The 20,141-nt window shown below is 37.2% G+C and overlaps 1 protein-coding gene across 2 annotated transcripts in view; it reads right to left on the reverse strand.

Annotated features, from left to right (window-relative positions):
* The window catches only part of faf1 (Fas (TNFRSF6) associated factor 1), a 73,365-nt gene that overhangs the window by 46,109 nt on the left and 7,115 nt on the right, over positions 1-20,141 (reverse strand). The window contains exons 3-7 of one of the 2 annotated variants that reach the window (XM_079896996.1): positions 19,089-19,135; positions 13,547-13,818; positions 8,527-8,618; positions 8,089-8,180; positions 1,233-1,338 (exon numbers count right to left, since the gene is read on the reverse strand). In XM_079896996.1, coding sequence (XP_079753122.1) covers positions 1,233-1,338; positions 8,089-8,180; positions 8,527-8,618; positions 13,547-13,818; positions 19,089-19,135 — 609 coding nt within the window. Of the gene's footprint in view, positions 1-1,232; positions 1,342-8,088; positions 8,181-8,526; positions 8,619-13,546; positions 13,819-19,088; positions 19,136-20,141 lie in introns of both variants that reach the window. The other variant, XM_079896995.1, reaches the window with a different exon arrangement.

Consider the following 20,141-nt stretch of genomic DNA (forward strand, 5'->3'; position numbering starts at 1 on the left):
TATTATATAGTGCACACAATTTACTTAAAATGAGGGAACATCAGTCATTGGTAAAAGTGCTCCAATTACCATTGGATTTACCATCCGATTACCAAATCGTGCCCAAACCATGTTGAACTAATTAATTCCTTCATTTTAGAAAATCGTAGCCTCGTTTTGATTTAAATAAAACAATGAAACGAATTACAACCTAGCCATGATTTAATAAAACGAGGGAATTAATTATCATATAGTGCGCATTATTTACTTAAAACGAGGAAACAAATTAGTAAAACGTGCTGACATATTAGTAAGTCGTGCAAACAAATTGGTAATCCATTGCCACGATATAATTCATTCCATTTATGTATGTATGTATGTGTGTGTGTGTGTCTATATATATATATATATATATATATATATATATTAGGGCTGTCAAACGATTAATCACGATTAATCGCATCCAAAATAAAAGTTTGTGTTTACATAATATATGTGTGTGTATGGAGTATAATTATTTTCTATATATAAATACACACACATGCATATATATTTAAGAAAAATGTGTTATTTATATATAAAATATTTATATATAATATAAATTATATATAATATAAATATATATACACAGTATATACATGCAAATATTTCTTAAATATATACATGCATGTGTGTGTATTTATATACAGAAAATAATTATACACCGTACACACATATATTATGTAAAAACAAACTTTTATTTTGGATGCGATTAATCACGATTAATCGTTTGACAGCCCTAATATATATATATATATATGAATGAGAGCCAAAGTTCATTATCTCTAGCTTATAATTAACCAACATGCATGATACACATATGTAGACCTGAATAAATTTGCTTTGAATACTTGCCATGTAGAAAATGTACTGTCCATAATGGGCCCTTGCTACATGTATTGGTCACATGACAAAAATATGAATAGTTTCACCTAAAACACGCAGTTTTAAAGTAATCACGAAGTCGGCAGTTTGGTGGGCGTTCTGAAAAGCAAGAGCTTCAACTGGGAGATAATTAGCTTTGGCTCAATGAAGCCCTTAATCATTGGTGACTATTATTTTAACATGTAATAATTAAGTTGACGCCTCACCTAAAAATCAGAGAGTAGTTTCAGAGAACACGGGCAGAAACGCAGTAGAGAGACAGACAGACAGCAGGTGTAGACAGACAGACAGAGGGGGCTAGGTGACAGACAGGTGTGTGGTTGTCTCACCTCCTGGATGGTTTTGCTGGCGGGGAAGTTGAGGTTGTAATCTCTCTGTGCTTCACGGTGGCTAATGACCAGCAGGTAGTTCTGATTCGACAACCCTTGCTGGGCACTGCTAAACGGCAGGAAGGGTAGAAGGGGGAAAAAGAAAGAGAGAGGAGCATTAGAGTTCAGCAGTGGACGAGTCGGGGCTCGTCTCAGTCTCCCCAGGGCTCAGACAAGCCTGTGCCACCCCACTGCTCTGCACGGATAGCAGGAGGCCAGGGCAAAGCCAAGGGCCACTGCATGGGCCGCACACCAGCAGTAAGGCCGTCTGGAGGTATCGATTAAAGCTAAGAGTTGTAAACGTCACACAAAAGGACAAGAGGGCTAGTGCCGCTTGTCCGCTCCGCCGTCACCCTCGGAGCGCTGACCTCAGAGCAGGTTTGAGATTCATGGGAGCCGTGGCGCTGAGTTGTAGGAGAGAAGGCCTCAAACGATGGGGGTTAAGTAGCGCTTTGAGCAAATTCTCCGTCTGTGTGTGTGAATATGAATCAACAGCTTAGAGGCGAGCCTGCCGGCTAATCAGGGTTCGAATGAAAGCAGTCAGGAAGAGGAGAGTCTGGGAATTAATATGTAACGCACACATTAATTATGCAACCAGCGCCTTAATCTGAGGAGCTTTGGACAAGCTTATGTTAACAGAGGACCAAATTTACTGTAATGGCAGCTTATTTACATTGACTAAAACTGTGAAATCAATATGTAAATGTAATGTTTGTTGTATCTAGCGATGAAGATTGAAACGGTGGCCTAGGAGAGGAGGATGCATATGCAATGCTGCGGAGAGTGGAAAAACACAAGAGTCATGAATATAGGATGTAAAAGGAGGGGTTTGATTTAATTTCAAGACTCTCATCAAATGTAAATGACTTGGAGACATTTTACATTCTGATACATTATATTTGCATTGCCAAATGACTGTAACTAAAGGTAAGGATTGATCTTGAAATCTAAGCCTTGTTTCAAATTTTGCCAACCAGTTTTTATTATCTATATAGCTATATAAAAACTTTCATGCAGAACTGTTGTTATAACGTACTTTATATCAAAAGCAAAATACGAACTAACTGAATAGATATTGAGTCGAATGTGAATCAGAATGGTGAACTTGTGAATCACAAGTGAATTGAAAATAGGGATCAGTTGCAAAAAGCAGCCCTAAGTAATACATTTTATTAAAATGAATTTGCTTGAAATAAAAAAAATTAATTATAATAGACGTGACAAGACAAACATAAAAATAGACAAAGATGTATATATACACACATATTCAAAAGTTTGGGGTTGGCAAGATTAAGATTAGGCTGCATTTATTATTCCTTTGATAAAAAATATAGTAAAAACTAATATTGGGAAATATCAGTAGAATTTAAAATAACTATTTTCCATTGTACTATATTTTTAAAAGTAAGTGTTTCTTTTTATCATCTATGTTAAAAACTGTTAAGCTGCTTACTTTTTTTGATGAAACCATGATGTATTTTTTCAGAATTCCTTGAGTAGAAAGCAGAAAACTGAATTTATTTGAAATAGAATATTTACTATATAAATGTCTTTACTGTGCCTTTTGATCAATTTAATGTGTCCATGCTGAATACAAGTATGAAGTATCAATGAATGTATGTATATATTGAATTTAAAAATGCTAAATATATTTTTATATAAATAAAAAGAATATAAATGTGATGAAAACTCTTTGGGCCATTTAAGATGGTGTTATGAAACTGTGGGCTAAAAAGTAAACGGCAAAGTAGAACTTTTCTCTCTAAGGAGTTGAAACTATGCAAAATCTCCTTCTCACGACAGATCTACAGCATAAGGTTCATCTGTAGGAGCTTAACCAGGTTCAACCCTCTGTGGTCCCAACAGCACCTGGAGCTGACCCCCCCTAAACTCACCCTAAATGCTTCTCCACACCACCGGAGGCACTGGAAATAGAATGTCACTGGCTGCTATAGACAAAAAATAAACCACTGTGTAAATGATAAGCAGATTGGCTTCATTCAGAGATAAGTCTTCCGTCTCAGAACCCTGCAAGACTGAGACTTTAATCGAACCTACCGTCTCGTTCCTCTCATTGGCGCATATGTACACACAAGCAGCACATACCTCTGGCTTTAATTTCTCATACACACACTCTTAGCGTGACCTGTACCACCACCAAACAAAACACAAACATACCCTTCGCTCTCTCTTCCTCTTGAAGTTTTATTTTTGCATCCGCCGCAAATGTTTTTCTGCACCGCCTGTTTTGATCTGACAAGTCTAAGTACTAATTGCTGTAGTTTAAACTGTTTTTCCTTTCTGCCAAAACCAGCAGATTCCTCGGGCCCCCAAGTCTCACAGGAGATCAGATGCAGAAAATTAGATAAATACCAAATGCGCACGGACTCATTTGCTCATTTGTATTTGAAATAGCAGAAGTTCAAATTAAAATAACCTTAAACACACACATCTCCTGGAAGCAACAGAAATAGATGATTCGTTTTAAATTATTCATAAAGTTCCATTATTTATGCTGGAGATTAGGGGTTTGGATACCTCCACGAGAGGGAAAGCGAGCGAGATGAGCTTGGCTCAGCACTGGATTTCTGTAACTACCTTGGATGGACTGTCTGTCGTGAACGCTCCAAAGCCTGTGCCGTATTTGCATTCAAAACAGAGGGAAGAAAATGAGGCAGGCGGCGTAGTGTGAAGACGAGTTTGATTAATATGTTTGGATATGGTGTGCTGAGGTATGCTTTGCAGTAATTGCCTACAGTGGCTTTTATTTGTTGAGTACTGTGCCATTGTTCACTGCCTGCATCTTGAGACCTTTCACTTTCATTTAAACTAAAAACAAGCTGATAGAGACACACATGTACACACTGTTGTTTAAAAGTTTGGGTTGGTGAGATTTTGTAAAGGTTGTGTTTTGTTTTGTTTTTTGAAAGAAGTCTCTTATGCTCTCACCAAGGATGCACTTATTTGAAGTTTTTGAACAAAAATTTTAATTTTAATATATTTCTAAATGTAATCTGTTCCTGTGATGGCAAATCTGAATTTTCAGCAGCCGTTAACTCAGTGTCACATGATCCTTCAGAAATCATTCTAATATGCTGATTTGCTGCTCGAGAAAACTGATATAATTTTTCTTTGATAAAGTTCAAAAGAAAAGTTTTTATTTGAAATAGAAACAAATTTATACAAAAAAAAAAAAACACTTTACACTTAAAGCCTTTATACATAAGGCATTATAAATGTATTCATAATGCGCATTATTATGCATTTTCATAAATAATTGTAACCAAAGTTAAAATGCATTATAATGTTTGCAGATCCCTTGTTACAAAAGGCATAATTAATGCATTAAAATACTTTTATAACGCTTTTTATAAAATAAATGCTTTAAGTAAAGCTTTTTCAAAAAAATCTTACTCACCCTAAACTTTTGTATGATATATTGCATGATTTTTTTTTTCCAATTAAACTTCAATCAGTCTTGTAAATGCCGATAGCTGTCACTTGATTATTTACACAATGGAAAACGAGTGATCGAGAGCTTAAAACTTGTTTAACTTTATTGTGTATATTTTTTTTTTTTTTTATTATTATTACCAATACTTGTACATAAAAACACCAGAATCAAAATTATTAATTTTTTTTTTTTTTTTAATCAATGTATTTAAATATTATTCATTATAAATTATTCATATAAATCAATGGGTTTTTTTTTCTTTGTTTTTCCAGGGAAAGCTTTCAATTGCTTATACAGATGCTGTAAAACACTCATGCCAATAAAGCACTTTGAAATTGAAACTCAAATGATTTCAAATTCACCCCCTTTATAAAAAAATAATATGATTTCCATGTATAAAAAAAAGTATTTTATCCAATAAATTACTAAATGCATGAAGACAAGAAAAAGTACTTCATAAAAGGGGGGAACTCACCCCCTTAAGTTATCATTTCACACAGTTTCTTTCTATTAATTTGCTAAATCACACAGAAACACTGACATCCTGCTCAACCCAGGTTTAAAATAAGCGTAAGTAAAGAGGCCTGAGTAGATGAGAAAACAGCATCTGAACCGCCCCTGAGAGATACAGCCAGAGAACAGCCCTACGGCAGGGGCTAAGTCTGCTGAGGAACACTTCTCTCTCTCTCTCTCTCTCTTTCTCTCTGTGACAGTTATTTATAAAAGCAGTTAACAGCTTGTCAGCTCACCCTCCTGGAAGCCGTCTTCTCACTGCACCAGGAGAGGACAATCACGGGCAACAATGGGGTCACACCTAACTAACACCGGCCCTTTATTTTCTCCCCTATTTTGACTCCTCTAAAATAGTTTCTGGGAAATAATTAGAGCCCGCCACCGATGATGAGCTCTAGTAGGTGCTGGATATTAGATATTGTGCCATTTAGAGAGAGGTGACAAGGTCTCTGCTGCATGTCACCTGCCTGAGAGGGAAAAACGAGATGGGCGAGAGCAGCTGTCAGGATCACGTTATTATATGTGATCTCGACGGATCCAACGAACCCTGACCAGTATGCGGTATGTCACAATTTGTTTGTTTGTTTATCAAGTTTATAACGCCATATTAGCATCAGGGCTATTTACATGGCAAACACAAGGTCAATATCACAATTTAAATTACTATATAAAATATTTCAACTTGACATATGATAGAAAATCTAAAATACATTCGGGTGATACATTCTAAAATATTCCATGTGAACATATTTCTGAATAAAAGCGTTTTCTAGCAGTATCATAAAAATTACAGTCCATCAGAATGTTTAACAGTCAAAGGAACTTGACATGAGAGAAAGGAGGAACTTCACCCATCAATAGAAACCAATGTGTGAGTATTGAGTGTCCAATTCGGCACCTAGTCGGTACGTCACAGTAACGTGTTTTTGTGGCAATCTTTGAAATGAAAGTTAAGAAGAAAAGAAAAAAAAGGAAAAAAAACACGCACAAAATGCCTCCGTCTGGACCAAATCTGACAAGGTGCTAAAAGGAAAAAAAAATTTTTTTTTGAAAGAATTAAGTGCTGATGTGTTTTGGAAGGGTACTGTTATCACAATGTTAGTTTACAGCCCATTAAGTACTTTTCTCAGAATGTTTTCGCACTCTAGAGTACAGTGTCCACACACAAGCTGACAGAGATGCCAGTTTATACCCAGTCGCTCGACGGCATCGCCACCATCACCTCCCACTGGGGCTTACAGCAGTGCTAATCAACACATAATTACACACACAAACACATGCACATAAATATAACACACACACACACACACAGCCCTTTCTAATTGAAGTTCCTTTCATTTATTACTTTGAATTGCACTGCCCTGTCTATAATGTGTTGCTTATTAAAAAAATGCTTATTGCTTATTTTAAAAATGTACTAAAAAAAATCTTAAATTCATATTGTCAAATGTTATTCCAATGTAATTTTTTTAGATATAAATATAATTTATTCTTGTGATGTCAAAGCTGAATTTTCAGCATAATTACTGTGTCACATGATCCTTCAGAAATCATTCTAATAAGCTGATTTAAAGCTCATGAAATATTTCTTATTATTTTTACAAGTTGACACATTTTTAGGATTCAAGGATTTCAAGTTCAAAAGAACAGCATTTATTTGAGATGAAATTTCTCTTAACATTATAAATAGCTTTACTATCATTTTTGATCAATTTAGTACATCCTTGCTGGATAAAAGTACTAATTTCTTTAAAAAAAAATCTTACTGACCCCAAACTTTTGAACATGGTAAACAAAAATAAATAAATAAACAAAAACATAAATAAATAAATAAATAAATAAAAACAGGGATGCTCCTCAATTGATTAAAATGCTTTACAAATCAAACTGCTGATCTACTGTCGCTGTCTAAAATGTGGTATTTCAACGCCACCTAGTGGTGAGTGAGAGACCTCTCTTAAACGCAAGGGATCTAGCCCTGCGTCCCAATGTCTATTCTATCCATCCTAAATGGTGTGTGAGATTAGAAAGTGTGTGTCAGAAAAAGAGTATGACAAAAGTCACCGGATGATCTACTATTTCTGGAAAAATCTCAAAGTGTGGATCCCTGCACACTCTAAAGGCTGATATTGCCCACAAACCATTGCGCTTTGGAGGAGGATTCAATTCAGAACAACAAACTACAAAACATGGCAGATTTGTGCGACCGACGGTGAGAGGTTTAGAGAAAGGTTTTTAAGTGATTAATAATCTAAGTTTAAATAATATTTATTTAATATTATCAGTGTTATCTTTCATCTTTTCGACTTTTATAAAGATCCGTTTGGCCAAATGCATCATTATGCATTAATATGAGGAGAGTTCTCTGCATGAAAGACCCGCGACTCTAGATCAACGTGATACTACATTTGTCTCCGATACGGTAGGAAACTGAATGAAATGAAATGTGGAGGATTTTAACTGTGACAAGATGACTGACAGGCCAGTTTACGGTGACAGGATGCAACAAAGAGCAACCGTTAAAGACGCAACTGTATGATGTGATAGTATGAAACCCATCAACCTCATCCAAACAGGATTTTGAAGTTTTGAAAACTCAAATGTCTGATGCCCATATTTTTGAGAGTTTCACAGAAATAAATAGGTAGCTATTAGAGAGTGGGAGAGGTTTACGAGAAAACAAACTTCACGTTTTGGATATGAGATAGGTTGGTAACTTGGTAGAAAGAGATGGAGCGCTCGCTCGTATAAAAATCAGATAAGATGCAAGTCCATCCTTTCAGTTTGGGACCAGTTTTTAATTGCACAATCTGAGCTAAAGAGACACATTATGACACTATGTAGACATACCTGCTCTGACTGGTGCTGGCTGAAGGGGCAATATCAGGGGTGAGAACATACAAGCTGTTGTTCTTGGGCAGGTGTAAACTCCGCAGAACCGTCTGTAAGAAAGGAGAAAAGAAGAAAACCATCAAAGAGGTTAAAAATGCTTTTAAAGTTGCCATTTTGCAAAACTGTACATGAAGTACACTTGAACAGACAAGAAAGTTACCATTACAAAAACCCATTTAATGAAAACAAAAAAAATAATTAAAATATTATTAATTAATAATAATAATAATAATGGAATTTTTTTTTAGAATCCAACCCCTCCTTCTCAACATGGCACTCATAATTTTTAATGTAATATAATTTAGGATATATAAGTAATTTTGCATCATTAATGCAAAAAAATAAAATAAAAAAATAAAATCTTAATATCAGCACACACAATAAAGTCACACTTACACTGTCAGATACATCTCCACTCTTCCAGCCTTTTAACTGCATTTTAGAGACAGGGACCTGTAGCTCAGTCTCTAAAATAGTTTTAATATCCCCTGCAGAGAGAAAGAAATGAGAATAGGTTATAAAAACAGTTCACTATGTTACCACTAGAGGACAGTATGCATCCAGTCTAGTTTATTTAGCAAAGTCCTGCTTTGCTAAATGTTAAAGTGCCAAAAAGTCGAATTTCTTTTGTTTGCAAATGATATATTTTCAAAACATCTTTTTCATTCATTAAACCTGCTGGTATATGTGCACTATTAATGTTACTAATGAAAATTCTGTCATTAATTACAACTTCATGTCGTTCCAAACCTGTAAGACTTTCGTTATCTTCAGAACACAAATGAAGATCTTTTTGATGAAATCTGAGAGCTTTCTGTCCCACCGTTTACAGCTACGCAATTTTAACAGATAGAGAAAGAATATCAACCAAAAAATCCAGAAAAAAAAAACACTATATATAGGTTATAAATTTTATTTGCATTGACTGGAAGTATTTGATCCCCAAGCAAAACATCATTACTTGGTGGAGAAACCTTTGTTGGCAAGAACAGAGTTAAGACATTTCTTGTAGTTGGTCACCAGCTTTACAGATCCTCTCTAAATTCTTAAAGGGGTCATTGGATGCTAAATTCACTTTTATATGGCGTTTGCATATAAATGTGTCTTTGCAGTGTGTGGACACGACCACCATACAATTAAAAAAAATCCATTCACTCCTTTTTTTCAATACTCAAAAAGCCTCTCAATCAATCAAGCAATTTGGATATTCTGAGCAATATGATGTCATGTGAGCAGTTGCTCATTATCATTTAAAGAAACATGCACTTAAACGGGTCACTGTAAACAGAGCTGTTTTTAAGGAGGTAAAAAGGGTGTTTTACACAACCATTGAGGAATTTTAACCAAAATATGTTACAAAATTTACATGAAGACCATAAAGAATCATACCAACTTGTGGAAAATGGGTATTCTTGGGTGTCGCTTTGCAACTCCCTCCACAGGTTTTCTATAGGATTAAAGGGATAGTTCGGCCAAAAATGATATTAAACCCATGATTTACTCACCCTCAAGCAGTTCAAGATGCATATGTCAATCATTTTTCAGACGAACGGTCGACGCGCGTTCACGGGAGATGGATGCCGGCGTATGATGTAGGACGTAGCGTTTGATTTAGCTATACTTCGTTCTACGTCACGACGCTTACTACACTACGTCCTACGTCATATGCCAGCATCCATCTGCCGTGAACGCGCGTCGACCGTTGCCGGAAGCCAGTTATTTTTGTTTATAAAGTTTTAAATATGTATATTTTTACGCACAAAACCGCACGGATTACCCTCAGAAGGCCTTCGTTTATCCCCCTGGAGCCGGATGGATTACTTTTGTGAAGGATGCATGCACATTTTTGGGACTTGAAGGAGTGGACCCCATAACTTGACATTATAACCACTGAAAGATCTAAGACATTTTCTAAAATAACTGAAAATGTGTTCGTCTGAAAAATGATTGACATATGCATCTCGAACGGCTTTGAGGGTGAGTAAATCATGGGTTTAATATCATTTTTGGCCGAACTATCCCTTTAAGGTCTAGAGACTGGCTAGGCCACTCCAAGACCTTAATGTGCTGCTTCTTGAGCCACTCCTGTTGCCTTGACGGTATGTTTTGGGTCACTGTCATGCTGGAAGACCCATCCACGACCCATCTTCAGTGTTCTGGCTGAAGGAAGGAGGTTCTCCTCCCAGATTTTACGCATTTCTCTTCCTCCAATCACGACGAGTTGAGTTGATGCCAAAGAGCTGGTCTCATCTGACCACAGCGCTTCCTCCCAAGCCTTCTCTGAATCATTAGATGTTCATTGGCAAACCTCAGACGGGTTTCTACATGTGCCTTCTTGAGCAGGGGGACCTTGCGGGACCACTGCAGGATTTCACGGGGACCACTGCAGGATTTCAATCCATTGCGGCGTAGTGTGTTACCAATTGTTTGCTTGGTGACTGTGGTCCCAACTGCCTTGAGATCATTAACAAGCTCCTCCTGTGTAGTTCTGGGCTGATCCCTCACCTTTCTCATGATCATCCTTACCTCATGAGGCGAGATCTTGCATGGAGCTCCAGACCGAGGGCGATTGATGGTTATTTTGTATTTCTTCCATTTCTGAATAATTGCACCAACAGTTGTGTCCTCCTCACCAAGCTTCTTGCTGATGGTCTTGTAGCCCATTCCAGCCTTGTGCAGGTCTAAAATCTTGTCCCTGATGTACTTTGAGAGCTCTTTGGTCTTGCCCATGGTAGTGGAGAGGTTGGAATGGAAGATACAGATTCTGTGGACAGGTGTCTTTTACACATAACAAGCTGACATTAAGAGTACTTCCTTAGGCTGCATTTACACTTGGCATTAACATGCGATCACCGTGATCCGATCAAGCAGATCGGGTCATAAGCCAATCAGGACACGGTGTGTTTACACCTGATGCCATATAGATAGATGCCATAATGGAAACGGTACAGAGAAACATATAGGTCCGGGAACGTTGCCAGCTGTGCTGCGAAAAATGTGCGTTCTTTACAGAAAATGAATGGTTCTGCAACTTTCGGGTGCGAAGGCAAACATTTCAGTATATTTACGATGTACTTCGCACTCGACTGTATCACAAAACCACACAGCTACGTGCAGCAATTCCTGGAGAGAGGAGGGGGAATGATGACAGTGGGCGGGGTTTTGTGTGACGTCCACCTGTGAATGCAGACACGATGGCTGGATTGCGTTTACATTACACTGAGATCCGATCACAATGCGTCCTCGACTATCTCCGAACCTGGACACGCTGATCGGATGACATTCCGATCAGAAGTGCTTTACACTTGTCTTTTCAATGTGTATGAGGACAACATCCGGATAGAGGTCGCATGTTAATGCCAAGTGTAAACGCAGCCTTAGAGTGACAGGCCTAAGCTGTGTTTCACATGGGTACATAGCCAATCTGTGGGAGGCAGAATTCTTGCTGTTTGGTAGGGGATCAAATACTTATATTACTCGATCAATTGCTAATCTAATTTATAACCTTTATATAATGTTTTTTCTGGATTTTTTGGTTGATATTCTGCCTCTATCCATTAAAATAAACCTACCAATTATAGACCCTTCATTTATTTGCAAGTGGGCAATTATTTTCTCCACTGTAGCTGTCAATGGAGGGACAGAAAGCTCTCAGATTTCACCAAAAATATCATAATTTCTGTTCTGAAGATGAACGAAAGTCTTACAGGTTTGGAACGACTTGAGGGTGAGTAATTAATGACAGAATTTTAATGTTTGTGTGAACTAACCCTTTAAATCTTTTGTGAATCATTTGTTACTCAGCTATTACTGAGATTATACCACCACAATGCAGCCAAATATTCATCAGAAAATCAGTTCTCAAACTGTTTGCGCCACCCGACATGGTGACACCCTTGATATGTTCATTATTTTATTCATGTTTTGTAGATTCAGTTATAAGTCATTTACATTTGATTAGTTCATGATTAACTAATCATTTAAAAAAAACATGAATATGCGTTTCATAAATGTTTAATAAATTATGGGGTTTTTTTTTGTATGTATGTAGCAATTAGAGGGTGCAGAAAGTGTTGTAAATGCCTTGTATACACAAACAGATAATTTGTAACAGGTAAGTAACAGTGTTCAACACAATGATGTGTAAACGCATGAATAAATCATTTACAACACTTTCTGCATCCCCTAATCTAAAGTGTAAACTATTCATCAATTGTAAATGTGTTACACATCATTCGTAGATTACCACTTCAAGAATCAATAAGGCATAAGATCAACTAATCGTATCTACGAATGATGTGTAACACATTTACAAGTGATGAATAGTTTACACTTTAGATTAGGGGATGTAGAAAGTGTTGTAAATGATTTATTCATGCATTATAACAGGTGTTGGACACTGTAGTGTGTACTGCAGTGTAAGTGCTGACTGGTGAGGGTATAGACAGCTGTCTTCTCTCAAACACATGGAGTTTTTAACCACTGTGCACCTGATGTGAGCAAAACATACAAAAAAAGTAACAATTTATTAAACATTTATGAAACGCATGGTCATGTTTTGTAAATTATTAGTTAATCATTAACTAATCAAATGTAAATGACTTATAACTGGATCTACAAAACATGCATAAAATAATGAACATATCAATTATTAATCATTTATGAATGCATAGTCATGTTTTGTAAATAATTAATCATTTACTAATCACTTGTAAATGACTTGTAACGGAATTCACAAAACATACATAAAATGTTATTACAACTGAACGTTATTATAAAGTGTTACCTAAAATATTATTCTATATTAAATACATTTATTAAAAATTAACCAAAGAGTGGACTATTACACTAACAGCAACAAAAAAAACACAGCAGCGATTTTCTTCCTTTTTCATTGTATTTGTGTGGCTTGCTTGGCTCACACCCCTGCAACTTACAAGAGCTCTTCCTGTTGACTATGCTCGTGACATAAGATTCAACTTTCATTCACAGAAATAGTCACACAAACAGTGTGTGGTTCAGTTCAGTGGCTTGTGTCATACCAAGAATCAAAGCTAAATATCTACATCTACCAAGAAAATGCTCCGATAATTTCTGAGAAAACGTAAAAAAAAAAAAACAGTTAATTAGTGCAGAAGACATTTTAATTATTGCCTATTTGACAAAAGCCTAAACTGATTTGAGAAATGAGTCAACATTGTGGGCAACAAAGCGCAAGCCATGAACCATGCTACTAAACACTCTATGGTGTGTATTTCTAAGAAAGAAGGACTGTGCTAATCTCGTGTGCTGCCTTTGCAAGAGCAGCATGATCATGCAGACTCTTTTATTTGACATGGGCAGTAAGCTGTCAACCAAAAGATGATTAACTGTTCATGTACATAGTGTTACTGTATCAAAAACAGTGTGTGCTCACCGACTGTGCTGGCTTCCTCCAGGACCACCTCTATGGAGCGCTGCCTGTACTCCACATGGAAGTTGAGCATCCGTGACTGCCGTTCCACAATGTGCCGTGAGGGCTGGACAGGGCAGAAGGCCGGGCTGGATGAAGACGGGAGTGAGGAAGATGCTGATGCTGATGCTAATTCTGATTCTGAAGGCGGCGGGGCTGAGGGCGTAGGAGCTGTGGCTTCTGATTGGCTGTGAGGTCCATAGGGGCCAGTCTGAGTTGCTTCACTGGAGAAATTACTACAGAGGACAGTAGAAAATGAGGCAAAGTTACAATTAACTCAAATGGTGTAAAAGTTGCTATAAGAACAGCACCTCTCCATTATAACAACATTTTGATACACTACTGTTCAAAAGTTTGAAGACAGTAATTTTTTTTTTTTTGATGCATTAAATGCATTTAATCGATGAAAAGTGACAGTAAAGACATTATTATATTGTCACATTATATTGTTACAAAATATTTCTATTATTTCAAATAAATTCTTTTAAACTTTCCATTAATCAAAGAATCCTGAAAAAAAGTGTCAGTTTCCACAAAAATATTAACTGCAAAACATTGATAATGTTTCTTGAGCAGCAAATCAGCATATTAGACTGCTTTCTGAAGGATCATGTGTGACACTGAACACTCGAGTAATGGCTGCTGAAAATCCAGCTTCGACATCACAGGAATAAATTACATTTCGAAATACATTCAAATAGAAAACAGCGATATTTTATAATATTACTGGTTTTTACTGTATTTTAGACCAAATATGTTTAAAGTAGTAGTAAAAATGTAGTATTAGTTAGAAATGTCATGAAAAATATAATAAAATTCTATATGTTTTATAGAATAAAATAAAAGACAAAAGAGTGTTATTATTAGCGGGAGCACTGACTGAGTGTCTGGATGGAGGGTCCTAGATCTGTAAAGGTTGAAAGCCCCAAAATCCAAGAACTTTGCCCATATAATACACAATATAACATATTTTGTGGGAAAATAATTTACTGCCTTTATGTATTTGCTTTAGAATCCAATGTGAATACTGGGCATTCTGTCAATTTTATGTTCACTTAATCTGACTACAGTAAGCGGAAATTGAGTCCATCATCCAAATTAGAAAAAAATTGCTGATAATTTTAGAAAAGGGAACATAGAATGGAGAGAAACAGATACAGTGAGGGAGGGAAAACAAAAAGAGAGAGAGCGGGAAAAAGCTTGCACCTCCTTACACCATTCTGCATGATCCACAATGCCGGCAGTGCTGAAATCCAAACAGTATCAGACTCAATGTAAACAGGCTTTACTCGTATAATAATATGGGCAGGGCCCAACAGACGCTCGATTGTCCAACCCAGAGAAAATCACCCTTTTTTTGCTCTGCTGAGGACACAAACGGCTTTTTCTGGCACTTGCTCGCTCTTGCTCTCTCTCTCTCTCAGCGGCTGATGGCTGAATTCCCCCGTGCCCCCGTGTTCCCCTGTGGCAGTAAATAATGTCTTTTCTCTGAGCGCTGGCGGGACAAAGGCTCCTCTCTTCTCCTCCAGGGTCAGCACATATCGCTGTAAGAGCAGGAGCGGGGGGCCAGGCACAGCACACAATGCCTGACTTTATACCACCTTATTACAATACCAAAAGGTTAAAGACGTTAGGCTCCGGGGGCATTCAGAAACTCGTTAGACACAAAAAGGAAAACCCAAACATTGGATAAATTAAAGAAATGTCTCTAAAAAAAACAAAAAAAACAGTCATTGCTCCTCAGTGACATCTATAGGTCAACATTCAATTCAACATATGTAATAAAACAGCTAGTCACATGATGGAAAGGAAGCACAGACACAGAATATCATTGCACAGCATGCTATATAAAACTTGTGGCGTAAATGTAAGCGGCCCTAACATGAGTTCATGACCGACTGACCGAATCATTTTTGCAAATCAGATATTATCATCATTCTCAATTCGGCATACAAAACCAATCTAAATGATTCGTTCACAAACTTGACTAATCTGGATCACCAGTTCCAGAATCTGCTCACTCAATCCGGTCACAGCGGTTTAAAGTTTGATGAGGGAAACATTATTGCTGAATAATATCTCAAATTTTGGTCTTTTTCTCACATAAAAATATTGTATGAAAATTTATTTCACAACAGAAATTGTACTAATTTCCATGACTTTTACTGGCTTGGAATTCACAACTGTAAAATTCCCAAACATTTCCAGGTTTTCTATAACTGTGGGAACTGTTCAGTAAACAAAAATAGTATTTAAAATAAAAAAAGTATAATATAAGATGAATTAATTAATGAATGCTACAGCTTTTTGAATGTTTCTAAAACAAAAAAAACAGCTGCTGCTGATGATGATGACAAAATACAAATCTGGTGATATTAAGCATGAGGTTTCCATTGCACTGATTTCAAGAGTTCAGCCTACACAAGATGTCATTTGTGATGTTCGCCTGGTAACAAAAGGAATTCACAAATGAGAGTACCTCAAGATTATGAACAGATCTAGCTGTTCGTTTATCTGCGTTAATATGAGTCTGTGGTTAATAGACATCTTTCTAGAGCGGAGCTGGAACAGTAGAGTCCCACAGCCCACGGCATCTACAACCCATTTTTAAACAATCTTGTGATCTGTATATAATCTACAACCGCTAAAGACTCTCTTTTCTTTTTTTCTCCCCTCCCTCTCAGACACTGGCATTCAGTCAAAAGGTTATTCCACTGTGAGCGTCTAGATGGCAGTCTACACACACGCTTGGCTTGGCAACAGCGCGTAGGTCTCCGGGTCCCGCCGAGCAGAGATCCAGCTGGCAGCGGGCGACTCAATGGGGGCACTTGAGTGAACCGTGCCATCCTACAGCCTGCAGTATGGTGCCAGCCACCCACTGAATGCACAGGCTGGAAGTCGCCATGCCAGGCTCCATTCATAATTACGTGCCTTTGAGAAAAACATGTCCTCGTGTCCAAGCTCTTACATTCACACACCCTCTAAATAAACCGTCACAGAGTGCGCTCCGTCTGAATATATTTGTTCTTAAGACTCTGGGGCATTCATGAGCGCTGACCGTTGAGGAAGAAGAAATGCACGGCGGACACAATGAGATTTCACAAATGCCTTTTGTTGTCCAAAGTTTCAATTCCTGTTATTGGGTCAGATTTTTTTTTTTTTTTGCTGTTGTGTTTGTGTGCGTTCCTGTTCAATTTCTCTCTCTTTGAGGCCAAGGCGACTGAGGGAAATCTCAATACGGATAAATGCGTAGTGTAACACTTTACAAACTCTTCGAGAGAGACAGACAAACAACAAGAACTGTTTGTTGCGTTTTCAATTGTGGGTGTCAACGGTTTAGTGCCCAACGCCGTGCCAAGGTGGTTGGCCCCTCTATATACCTTCACAACCCAGTGAAGAGTGCACAACAATGAAAGCTGTCAACTACTTTTCTTACCCACAATGCAACTGGCAGAATTTAATTGGTCGATGGAATGCTGAAAAGCTTTACATTCAGCCTAAACACACCATGAATGAGTTCACTGCGATCCAAAGCAGACCAAACTAAAGAAGATGGTAAAAGGACGTGTGGGGGGGGGGGGGGGACTTGATTGTACGAAATAGTGGTGTGCATCTAAACAATCCTACAGCTGTCCATAGACAGACACAACATTAAACAGTATTTCTGTATTAATGCACTGAAACGGCCAGCAGTGCAGAACCCACAGTAAGCTACATTAGTGCTGTGTCCTATAAAAAGCTCCCAACTTTGTTGGTTGTTCTCCTCCATTAACAAGGTCATCAACCAACCGCTATGAAAACCCCCGCAGTAAACTTGATTGTTTGATTTCCTGTGACTCTGGTGTTGAAATGGCACGAAGGGGGTAATTGCTGGGGAACAGACTTCCAGAGGGAAATGAGATGACAGCCTTCTCTGCACTGCTATTTCACCGCAATTATTTCCGCAACAACTTTAATTCTCACTTTCTTTTTCCTCCCTCTCATTTGTTTTTTTTTTCTAGGTTGTAAGCAGTCCAAACAAATGGTTTTAAGACACCGTAGTAATATACAAACAAAAATTAGCTTGGGGTCAGTAAGATTTTTTTGTAAGACAACTATTATTTAGCAATAGTAAGGATGCATTCATTTGTTTAAGTGACAAGCAAAACCTTTTGCATTGTTACAAAAATAAATGTTCTTCTGAACTTTTCATCAAAGAATCCTGAAAAAAAGTATCATAGTTTCTACAAAAATATTACGCAGCAAAACTGATTTCAATATTGACAATAATAAGAAATCCTTCATGAGCACCAAATCAGCATATTAGAATCATTTCTGGAGGATTGTGTGACACTGAAGAATGGAGTTATGGCTGCGGAAATATTTGCTTTGCAATCACAGGAATAAACTACATTTTAAAATAATTATGTTAAAGCACAGAAAACATTTTCAATTGTAATCATATTTCACAATATTAATGTTTTACTGTATTTTTGTACCAAACTTTTGAACAGTAGTATAGTATAACTATATAAAATTGAAATAAAATAATTCAAATAAAAAATAATAATAATAATAATAATAATAATAATTAAGGATTATTTGCATGCAAAAAAACAAGCAATATCTTACTGGCCCCATTGACTAATCATGCCAACTCCTTACATATTTGTGCTATGCAAGCTTCTGGTATAGTATGCTCGCATAGCAAACTGTGATAGTAGCAAAATCTTTCTGCCATATTTCTAATAACTGCCGATCACAAATAATTACATTATATTATAATATAGTACATAGCCTATTATCAATTATACATACAATTTGAGTATATTATATTAAACTAAAATAAAGTTTAAATACCTTTAGTGTGAAGGTGGATCATATCAATAATTCTTTGTCCTGCCGTGTAACACTTTTTGTGCTTAAATTTCTCACAATTTCCATACACTGCGCTGCACCGGAAGTTGCAGTGACCATGTGGCTAAATGCGGAAGCAATTGTGCATAGAGTCTATTACAAAAAATTGTGAATTATGAAATGAAGCAAGATCATGCAATATTAAATTTCAGGATTTTGTGTTCAGTAGTTAGATTGCTGATTAGCCAGATGTAAAATGGTAGAGCACTTCCAATTTGACTAAATCAGATGAGCAGACACGATAAGAGCTCTACCAAAGGCTCTACAAGCCGAGACACAAGCTGCTCTGACATTTCCCCCTCGATTCCTTAACATCCAGGGAACCAGCAGCAGCCACAGCTGGGTCTCATTATAGCTCAGAGACGAATGCCCTTTTGAGAAGAGGCCAGTTTCATTTTACAGGGGCATGAAAGCAGTAACCACCTCGTTCGAGCCATCAAGCTCAGCTGGGACTTGATTCAGGTAATGTGCCGTCTTTGGAGTTTACCAGCATTAATCTCTACTCTACTATCTTTAAAAAGCACATGCAGTTCAGTAGAGTGGAATCTCTGCCATAATCTTGGGAGTTGATGATTTTAATTTCAAAAGAATCAACAAATGAACGTCATACCTCTGCAAGATCCCATTTTCTTGTGGTATCACTCCGTTGATGGCTGCCTAGAGAGAAAACACAAAGATGTTTTTAATGAGAGCTCACAGCATCGATGACAAGAAATAACTGTTATGTTCAGTTCAATTTAAAAGTGACACAACATGAAACCTTTTTAGTCAGCATCAAGATTTTAAGTTTGAAATGTATATTACAGTTTTTCTCGATTGCTTAAACACTATAACCAGGCTTTTGAACTAAAATTTCAAAACCATAACGCCATTTAGCAAAAAGCACACCCATTTCACTAAACTATAAACACTGTTCCCTGTTTTGACACGAGTCAGATTTGTCGAACGGTCACTGCAAAACTTAATTTTTTCTCATTGCCTAGACCATGTTGTCATTTAGAAAGCACTAGCAATCAATATTGTACACTCAAATCAGCACAGCTTCAGCTCAGTGAGCACACAATTACCCAAGTGGAAACACTAAGAGTCAAAATTGAACACACATCAATCAGATCCTTCATTAGATAGATAAAAGGGCCCAAATCAGTTTATTGAGTTTTGGAACAATGGATCCAGAAAGACATGAAGGAAGAGATAGAGGAGGGATAAGGAGGAGGAGGAGGAGAACGACGAAGGGCAAGGGCAAGAAGACAAGAAGACATGAAATTCAAGTCACTCTAGTTGTCCATGTCTTTATGGTATGACTATGAGGGAGGCTGGGCTACGAGTAAGGCCAAATTTGAGTCGCTTTACCGTCGCCTCGAGAACCTTCAGGGAGGTGTGGTGGAGTTGAAACAAAATTCTATCACTGAATAAGAGACAGACATTTCCAATGGTCTTTGATGAGGTGTATTTTCTTGCAAGAAAAGGCCAGCAGTCTTAACGTCACACAAAGTGACAGTGAAGGGAGGGCATTCTTTCTCCTTTATAGTCTTGACTCGCAGAATGTTATCTTTCTAGGCAAATGATGGTATTTCAACCACATGTGGAACATTCTTAGATGTGTTCATCATATTGTAAGCTTGAGTGGAGGCCCTCCTGTCACGTCCCAACACTCTTTACT

The sequence above is a fragment of the Squalius cephalus genome (assembly GCF_949319135.1).
Source record: "Squalius cephalus genome assembly, chromosome: 16".
Lineage (NCBI taxonomy): Eukaryota > Metazoa > Chordata > Actinopteri > Cypriniformes > Leuciscidae > Squalius > Squalius cephalus.